At 47.4% G+C, this 9,976-nt stretch overlaps 1 protein-coding gene across 1 annotated transcript in view; it reads left to right on the top strand.

Moving 5' to 3' along the window:
• Positions 1-392: 392 nt before the first annotated feature.
• The window catches only part of SPEG (striated muscle enriched protein kinase), an 85,539-nt gene continuing 75,955 nt past the window's right edge, over positions 393-9,976 (top strand). Inside the window, 1 exon segment of the mRNA XM_051983491.1 lies at positions 393-928. Coding sequence (XP_051839451.1) covers positions 517-928 — 412 coding nt within the window. The 5' untranslated portion in view covers positions 393-516.

The raw sequence follows: 9,976 nt of genomic DNA, 5'->3' as shown, positions 1-9,976 counted from the left end.
CCTTTACTTTCCCCCCACCTTTCTCTTGTCCCCTCTTCCCCACCACATTCCTTTCCTTTTCTTTCTACAGTTTACATCAGGCTTAAGGGAGGAGGATAGAAAGGGACTCAGATAATAATCCTCTTCTCTGAGAGTGTGGGCTGGGGTGGGGGGTTGGAGGCTGGTATGGGAGAGGCTTCATAAACATAAGAGTCAATGATTAACATGAAATCTCTGAGTAAGGGAGAGTGTGGGGGTGAAGGCTGGAAGAAGGATAAGAGAAGGGGCCCTGTCCATATTCCCACTTCTGCTGCCCCCTCCCTTTGCTATTACACAGGCAACCCGAGCTGGGGTCCTAAAAATAGCCCCCAGTCGAGGCGTAGCCACCAGCCGCCCCGGTGACCTTCTGGGTGGCACAGGCCGGCAGAAGACAGGGCTGCTCAGGCCCACGGGGGACTCCTCCTTCAGGGTTCTACTCCAGCTAGGTGCTCCTGTGGGCTCCAGGGTCTCCCAGCCCTCACCCCCTCTGCAGCAGCCATGCAGAAAGCCCGGGGGACCCGGGGAGAACCTGTCAGCCCAAGGGCACCCCCTAGCCCAGGTGTGCCCCCAAAGAGGGCAAAGGTGGGGACTGGGGCTGGAGCTAGGACTGGGGCTGGAACCGGGGCTCGGGGAACAACAACAGGGGCCCCAGTCTTCCTTCGGCAGCTGAAGAACACAGCCGTTTTCTCTGGCCGGGATGTGAGGCTGCAGGTGGTGGTGAGTGGGACGCCCCAGCCTGTCCTCAGCTGGTTCCGAGATGGGGATCCCCTTCCTGACCCATCTCCGGACCCCAGCTGCCTCTGGCTCCGTGGCTGCAGGGCCCAGGATGCAGGAGCATACACCTGTACCGCCAAGAATGAGCAGGGAAAAACCTCTTCTACCGGGGTGCTGACTGTGCTGGAGGTGGAAGGTAATGGCACGGATGGGGGGAGGCAGCCAGGGAGCAGGAAGAGATGGGTGAATAGCGGGCAGGGTGACGCAGGAGGAAAGGAAGGCTGCCGAACCAGAGATGAGGGCCTGGGGGCCTCTGAAAAAGGCAACCCCTCCCACAGCCTCTGTTACCTTCTCCCCGCCCCCCCCCCTTCTTTCCTACTTGGGCCAGGTGTTTGACAGGGAAGGATAGCATGCAGAATGTAGATGAAAAGAGAGGTCTTTCCTTATGTAGAGTCAGAGGGCTAATGAGAAAAGTTGGTTCGGGGTAACAGGAAAATTTGGATTTTAGTCCAGTCTCACCAGTCTCAGTATTGACTGGCTGCATAATCTTGGCCAAGTCACATTTTGGGTCTCAGTTTCTTTATTTGTTAAATGAAGGAGCTGGAATCAGATCCCTTGCTAGCTCTAGCTTCTAGGAGCTTATGTTCCTCTCTCTGAATCTTTGAGTGGATTTTGAGGGGATCAAAGATAGTTTCATTTCTAATTGACATCTTGTGTTCAATGTCCAAGGAGCCAGAAATAATTTTAAAGGCAAGAACATAAACTTAGTTGCCTCTTTTGGGGCCTCAGGCAGATGCCTGAGGAAGACCCTGTCTTAGTACAAGAATCCCATCAGAAGAGTCTCATTGAGCCCTTCTTCAGCTTTTTATTTATTTTTAAACTGGAAAGTGTATGTGCACAAAGAGGGCAAGTGTTAGGGTGGAGGGACAGTTGTTCAATGTCTCACAATTTATGGATATTCATGTGGCCTGAACCCTGCAGCCAAGTAGTGGGATGGGGAGGTGAAGGGAAGCTGATTGGATTCAAGTCAGGAAAAGGCATTTGGGTAAGTGTTCAAATTTGGTTAATGTTAGATTTGAAGTTTCTGTGGGCATTTGGAGAGAGAGTTACAAAAGAATGGCGGAACTGGAGGAAGGAGGCAAAGTAGGAATAAGACCAGAAAGAATGGGAGAGGGGGGCTTCTGTGAGATAGTATGAGAGACCAGTCAGCTAGAGTCCCTGGTCTGATGCCTGGAGTAAAGGGCAAGTCAGGGAGTGTGAGGAAGGGGTGTTAGGGTGCTCAGAAGGGGTCACAGACTAGTGTGTGTGAGTGTGTGTGTGTGTGTGTGTGCACCAGGATGAGTGAAGGTCTGGGAACAGAATATCCTGTGGGGCTTGGGGACTATCAATCCTCAGCCTATCCCCAGGGAGCAATGATGGAAGGGCTAAGGGGTGTGTACCTGATGGTGATGTGGGGAGGCTCCTGTTCTGTATAGACAGGGTGGTTCTGAGCTTCCTTTGTCCTGCATCCCGAGTTTCTCACAATGATTATAGCTCAGACCAGAGAGACAGACAGAGAGAGAGACATAGAGACAGAGACAGGCAGAGGCAGAGACAGAGAGAGACAAATTGTCTGCGATTGCCAGGTACTTTGGGATAGTGGAAGAGTCTGATTTCCTTAAGTCTTTCTGGTGTCACTTTAGGGTCCTGGAGGACTCAGGAGGGCACACCTGAGCAGGAAGTGTTGAAAAGGAATTTTTCGGAAGAGGTAGACCCCTGGCTGGGTAGTGATGGGCTTCCTGAGGGACATGATTAGGGGTGTGATGGGGGCTGGGTAGGGAGAAGCACGAGCAGAGGAAACAAAGCGGACAGGAGGATGACAGTGGCTAGGAAGGTCATCCTGGGGTGGGTGGCACTGAGTCAGACTGGGACAGAGACAGGTGCTGCAGGATCAGACTCTGCTGGTTGGTACCCAACTCTCTGCCTATATTCCTTCAACAGATCTATATCCTAGGATGCCCAGTTCCTCTAGATTGGACTGAAAAGGTGTTTGGGTTGGGGATGGAGAGTGCTCCTCATCTTCCTGTGTGTGTGTGTGTGTGTGTGTGTGTGTGTGTGTGTGTGTGTGCAGGGATGAGTGAAGGTCTGGGGACTATCAATCCTCAGCCTCTCACCATAAAGCAAAGACTGGGAGGGCTGAGGGGGTGTGTGCCTGATGGTGATGTAGGGAGAGTAGAAAAGGGAGAGAGTATAATAAGGTGCTTCTGAGCTTTGGGCCATCAGATGGATTTGTAATTTCCTTAGCCAGAGCCCTCAGAAATTATGGGGTGGAAGCTAAGTACCAGGATCATAGAATATTAAAAATTAAGCTCATAACTAAAAAGAGAACAAGAAACAGAGGAGTATTATGGGAAGGAAAAAGAATATTGGGGTACATAGAATGTGGGGGAGATAGTAGAGGAGGGAAATGGCGCATTTAAGGGAATATTAGGGGAGGGGGATTCTATGGGGGAAATGCTGGAAGAAGGAAATATGGAGAAAAAAATATTAAATGAGGGAAGGGGAATATAGAGGGAAAGGAAATAATAGTTAAAGAGAGTATGGGAAAGGGCTTATAGGAAATGGAGTACTGGTCTCATTTATTTCCTCTTCAATTAGCTGGGAAAAAAGAAAATAGGTTCTTAGAATTTCAATTCAACAAACACCTACTTAATATGTGCAAATCTTCGTGCTGCCGTGGAGTGGAGGAGGAGACCTACAAAAACAAAAGCTAAGCAGTTTTTGGCCTCAGGATGTGGTATGAGAAACTGCACACTGCTTTTGCAAGCTGAGAATCTGAGTCTGAATGTTTCTTGTATGACCTTAGTCAAGTCATTTAAATTCTGTTGGCTTCAGGTTGCTTGAATGTAAAGAGACTGTTGTGTTAGGTGATTTCTAAGATGGCACAGAGGCTAGAGCACTGGCCCAGAGTCTGGAAGTGTGTGATACAGGGCAAGGATCACATCATTTAACCTCTTTATCTGCTTGAGTTTCCCCAATTATAAAATGGGGGTAATTATTGCACCTACCTTCTAGGTGGTGAAAATCGAATGAAATCATATAGCAGGTGTTTAACATAGTATAATGTTAATTTTATTAAATATAATATTATACAGTATATACTTTAATATACTAATATGGTATTTAATAAATACTCAGTTTCTTCCTTCTTTCCAATGGAAAGAAATAGAAGGAGATGGATCATGGAGGGAAGAGGAAGAGAAAATATAAGAACTGGAATTAAAGGGAAAAGTATCATGGGAGAAAGCAACTTTGGGATTAGGGAGGGGATTGAGGAATGGAATTATAGAGAAAAGTAACATGGGGGAAAGCAACTCTGGAACTAGGGAGGGGACTGAGGAATGGAATTATAGGGAAAAGTAACATGGGGGAAAGTAATTCTGGAACTAAGGAGGGGACTGAGGAATGGAATTATAGGGAAAAGTAACATGGGGGAAAGCAACTCTGGAACTAGGGAGGGGACTGAGGAATGGAATTATAGGGAAAAGTAACATGGGGGAAAGCAATTCTGGAACTAGGGAAGGGACTGAGGAATGGAATTATAGGGAAAAGTAACATGGGGGAAAGTAATTCTGGAACTAAGGAGGGGACTGAGGAATGGAATTATAGGGAAAAGTAACATGGGGGAAAGCAACTCTGGAACTAGGGAGGGGACTGAGGAATGGAATTATAGGGAAAAGTAACATGGGGGAAAGTAATTCTGGAACTAAGGAGGGGACTGAGGAATGGAATTATAGGGAAAAGTAACATGGGGGAAAGCAACTCTGGAACTAGGGAGGGGACTGAGGAATGGAATTATAGGGAAAAGTAACATGGGGGAAAGTAATTCTGGAACTAAGGAGGGGACTGAGGAATGGAATTATAGGGAAAAGTAACATGGGGGAAAGCAACTCTGGAACTAGGGAGGGGACTGAGGAATGGAATTATAGGGAAAAGTAATATGAGGGAAAGCAGTTCTGGGATTAGGGAGGGGACTGAGGAATGGAATCATAGGGAAAAGTAATATGAGGGAAAGCAGTTCTGGGATTAGGGAGGGGACTGAGGAATGGAATCATAGGGAAAAGTAATATGAGGGAAAGCAGTTCTGGGATTAGGGAGGGGACTGAGGAATGGATTTTGGGGAAAGGTGCTCAAAGTGTTTGGAGACAAGTTTAAGTCTTTCTTATGATCAGCACAAGTATAGCCCATCTGGGTGGGACTTGTCTGGATCTTCAGAGTAGAGTGATGGGCATGGTGGGATAAGGTGGAAAGGCTACCTACTTACTTTTCATGACTCTCCCTTCCCCCACAAACACACATATATCCGTGTCACTTCCCCACTGTAATTAAGGTTAGCAAGTAGCTGTACATACTTGAAAAGACAGCAGAGAGGACCATTTTTAATTGGGGCTAGTCCTCAAGGACACAGAGCTTGAGAAGCCTTGAGGGAAAGGAGCTTTGTGAGGATGCAGGCAGAGGTTGGATGGATTTCTATACAGTTAGATGTTCAAAGAATCACTTTGCCTTTGTGACCAGGGACTTGGAGGGGGCTGGAGGAGGGGGAGGAAGGAGGGCTGTGCATCATGGTAAAGTCAGATGAAAATGTACATCAAGGGCACCCTCAAAGGAGAAGTCTGGTGCAGCCCTCAATGAATACTTGATTGACAGATTGATTTAGGAAGTTTTTTCTTTTAACCTAAACAATGTCTAACTTTGGAAGGTCACTTTCAAGTCATAGTTAGTGACCTGGAAAAGCACACAGATTCTATAGTGTCTTTCTGAGCCTCAGTTTCTTTGCAAAATGAAGTGACTGGGCTACATGACTTCTAAGATGCTTCCAGCTCTAACATTCTAAGAAAAGAAGTCATTAAAAGGCAACTTTCAGTCTTGTCAGGGTAGACTTGATTTAATATACTTGAAAGAACATTACTTTTGGAATCAGAAGCCTGGGGTTCCAATACCTCCATGGCTCAGTAACTTGCCTATGTAAACTTGGTCCTTTCAATTTATGTGAGTTTCTGTTTCATCATCAATAAAACAGGAGGCTGGATCCCATCATTATCATTTCCTGTTTGTGACATATCACTTCCCTATTCTCAGACTCAGTTTCCCTACCAGTAAAATGGAGGAGTTGGCCACCTAAATTTCTTATTTAAATTTGTTGAGATTGCCTCTAAAGCCCCTTCCAGCTCTAAAGCTGATGGAACCATGGATTGAAAAAAAAAGGGGATGCGTTAAGTTACCACATGGTATAGGCTGAAACAGGATTGCATTGGTCTGATTGTATGTATGTAGAGGAGCCTCAGGGCATTTTTAGCACCAACCTGGAACCAATGAGTCTGTGCTCCATTGGCTAACAGTGGCTCTGCTTTACCAGTGCTTTTGAAAGAACAGTTAGACTTGTGGTCCTGCTACACTGGCATTTCTCAGTCTCATGCATGAAAAACATTCTAGGTTGGTATAAACAGCAGAACTTCAGGGAATTGGAGGGAATTCAGTGTCCAAATCCTTATTCCTGGCTTAAGAAAGGAGGCAGTATTCTGGCCAGAACACTTATCTGGCTCAGAATGCTAGACAGCTAAGGTGTCTGGCATCCCAATAAATGAGTTTACTTAGAGAGACAGTCTGTGAAAGGTGTGTGTGTGTGTGTGTGTGTGTGTGTGTGTGTGTGTGTGTGTTTCAAGGGAAATGGAACGGGAATGCAATTCAGAGAAACTGGGAGAATATTAGGGTTAAGACAATAAAAATAAGGAAAACATGTAAAAGCTTTGTAGTGAGGCAAGAGGAGCTAGGGAAAAGGACTGTGGGAAAAATTTTATCCTTTGTGGAAATCTAGAGTCTTAGAGTCTCCAACCTCCAGAGCCAGGTAGAATTCGTTTCTTTTTCAAAATATTATTAATTAATTTATTATTTGTAAAATATTTTTATCATTTTATTAAATAGTTCATTAAATTAAATTTAAAAAGCAGGACACTATCATGCTGGGTTGAGTAAAGCAAATATCTTGGAGCCCATTCCTAAGCTCTCGGAGCTTAAAATCAGAATGACATTTCCCAAATTTGGGAACTGAACAGACAAGAAGAGACAGGAGTGGAAAGGGATGGGGCGGGGTGGGGGTGGGAATTGGTTAGATTTATTTCTTAGTTTTGAGGTTTAGAGAGAAATCTAGGATTAGAAATTTGAGAGGCAGAAAGCCCTATAAGAGAGGACAATAGAAGGAAGAGGTAAGAGATCAAGCGATGAAGAGGTGATAGGCTAAGATGAGGGAGCAATAAAGATAAAGACATGGTGAAGTGATAGACAGAAATGAGAATAGATGGGGAAACACAGGCTCTAAATGGAGAATTCTTCACTTGTTACCATTTAGGGCATGCAGCTAAAAGGAAGACATTGCCCAGGGCGGGATACTGGCGGGTAAATATTCATTCATTGGCTCATTCATTCAATGCCTTGGTGCCCATCAGCGTACCAGGTGCTAGGCAGAGGTGAGAAGAGGAGGAGGGCAGAGACGGAGTTGTGAGGAGCCCTGGAAGAGATGGGAGCTGCTTCAGAACCTAAGGAGACAGGAACAGAAAAGTCCCTAAGTTAGCTCACAGGGAAAACCAGGCCAGGGAGGATTGCCAGGCAGGAGAGCCAACAGTGCCCATTCAAAGAGTGCCTTCCTCTCTGTGCTTAGAATGGGAATAGGCTAGGGACAAGTTTTGGACATATTGGAATACAATAGGCCAGAAAGAATTCTAAAGGGAAGGAAGAGAGGCCAGTTCCAGATTTCCTTGCACAGTTACATATTCTTTCAGTTTTCTTCAGGAATAGGTCTTGGGTGGGAAAAGGGCTTGATGATGTAAAGATGTATAAAAATAAAGTATTCCAAACTCATATGAAGATCTTAGGGCTGAAGAGAATATGAAGGAGAGATACTGAAAGAAGAGTCTGGGATCTAATGGAGTAGAAATGAGAGAAAAGGAGAGGGGAAAAGAAGGGAGGGAATCTTTTGAGGGAAAGAAAGGAGGCAAGTGAAGGGAAGATAAGGATGGGAGATGGACCCTAGGAGAATACATTATTGTAGTTCTCTGGGATCTGGGGTTCAGAGGAACTCAATGAATGTCCAAATTGGTAGGCTGGGAGTGAAATGGGAATAGCTACCAGAGTTCTGCTTGGTAAAGAACTATCATTAGGGAAGACAGCTGTGTCAGTAAGACCTGTTTGGAGTAGGTCCCAACTTGAGAGCATGGTACAAACTAGAGCTACGAGGGGAAAGAAGGCTGAAGTAAGGGGCAGCTTCTAAGTAGGAGCACAGCCTCATGGGGTGAGGCAGCTCTGGAGCTCTGTGGGGCCCAGCTGTCCTGCCACTCACACCTGCTGCCCAATAGCTATTTTTGACATGGAATGTGCCAGCCCCTAGGATTCTCCTGGGGTACAGGGGCTCAGGTTACCTCTCTCCCCCACTCAACTCCCCTCTCTGTGGGAGGGTGTGTGGACCAAGATGGGTGTGACCAACGCTTTTGCTTTCATGTGTCTTTAGTAGGTACTGGTATGGGCAGTTGTACCCTTTTTGGACCTGGGGTATAGACAATATACTGGGTTTGGAACCAGATAACCCAAGTCCAAATTTTCATCCTGCTGCTCATTAATAGCTTTATTAGCTGTGACATCGGGCAAGTCATTCAACCTTGCTGAGCCTTGGTTTCCCCATCTGGTGAATAAGGGGGTTGGATTTGAAAAAAAAATCCTCCTCCAAAGTTCTTTTTCTTCCTAAGTTTATGATTCTATGAACCCATGCTCTGGTTCACTTTTCTGGGCAACATCCACTTCTGAATGTCTGTGAAAATTGTAGGCACATGCACGTAGAAAACGATGAGGTTTCCAAGGATATCTTGTGAAATTGGTCTCCCTGTGTTCTAAATCACACTTCTTATTTTTATAGCTGCACTGGTTCAGACTCTGTGTGTGTGTGTGTGTGTGTGTGTGTGTGTGTGTGTGTGCTCTGTGAAGTACGTAGAATATATATTTGTATTGTTATTTTAGCATAGCCAGTGTATGTACCATATATGGCCTGTAGTTGTGTGATTTTAGTTCAGTGGGATGTGTGTGTGTGTGTGTGTGTGTGTGTGTGTGTGTGTGTGTGTGTTAGGGGACATGCTCTAGGCTGAATGGCCAGAGATGACCATCCTTACAAGAGCCCTTAGTGTGAGATGGAGCATCTTCTCTGCTGTTCACTCAAACACCTCCGGCAGTTTCTGGGTTAGCTTTTATTCTCACCTCACTGCTTGGCCCCTGAAGTCCAGGCTACACCCAGGCTTGGAGGACAGTTCAGAGACTTCTAGATATGTTTGGTTTAACTCCTTTTTCTGCTGGGACGTTCTAGGAGGATGGATACTGCACTATGACCTAGAGGTGCAGCGCCCCAGGCCAGACGTACTGCCCCAGGCTGGCGGGAGCCGAGGTGATAATAAACTTGATAACCCACATGACCGCAGCATTTGGGGGTTTAGAGAGTTTTCCTCCAAGCCTGGCACTAGAGAGTGCAAGGACTGCATTCCATGTGGGCCCCAGCTCCTCGCTGCTCAGACCCTGAGACGGGCAGGGGGATGCTTCCTTTTTGTAGGACTTGCTTGGACTGCAGGGTATAAAGGTCAGGTGAGCTGGGGGCCCCAGCTGTGCACAGCAGCGCCTAGGCTTGGGACTAAGGGGTGAGCTTCAGGCCACATGGAGCCTCCTGGGCTACATCCTGATGACTCTGAGCCAATACCTTGCTTTTCCTGTGCCTCAGTTTCCCTATCTGCTCCAAAGGAGCAAGTAAGCCTTTCCCTTTGGTCTGGGATTTGTGGGGGGGGGGGGAAGGAGGGTTGCGCAGAGATCTGTGGTGGCTATGGGGGGGTGGGGTGGGACCCGAGCTAGGGCCGCCCCGGGAAGAGAAGAAAGGCAGGTGAGATGGGGAGCGGGGGAGAGGGTGAAGGGGTGGAGTAGGGTCCGGGGCTGAGGTCCCAGGAGCAGGGGGAGGAACAGGAATAGGTTCCGGGCGCCGCACCCGCACCTGCCGCCCGTCCGCCTGCTCTCTCCGCTCCGGATTCCGCTCCGGATTCCGTTCGCGATTCCCGTCCCGGGAGGCTCCGGGGGCTCCCAGACTGGCTGCAGAGGCGGCTCCCGTTCGTGCTCGGCTCCCGCGGTCGCCCCCGGCTCCTCCTCTGACTCCGCCCCCGCCCCCGCCTAGTCCCTCCTGGCTCCG

This window comes from Antechinus flavipes, chromosome 3, assembly GCF_016432865.1.
Source record: "Antechinus flavipes isolate AdamAnt ecotype Samford, QLD, Australia chromosome 3, AdamAnt_v2, whole genome shotgun sequence".
Classification (NCBI taxonomy): domain Eukaryota; kingdom Metazoa; phylum Chordata; class Mammalia; order Dasyuromorphia; family Dasyuridae; genus Antechinus; species Antechinus flavipes.
Note: the sequence above shows the minus strand (reverse complement) of the source record. Positions and strands in the feature narration are given on the sequence as shown.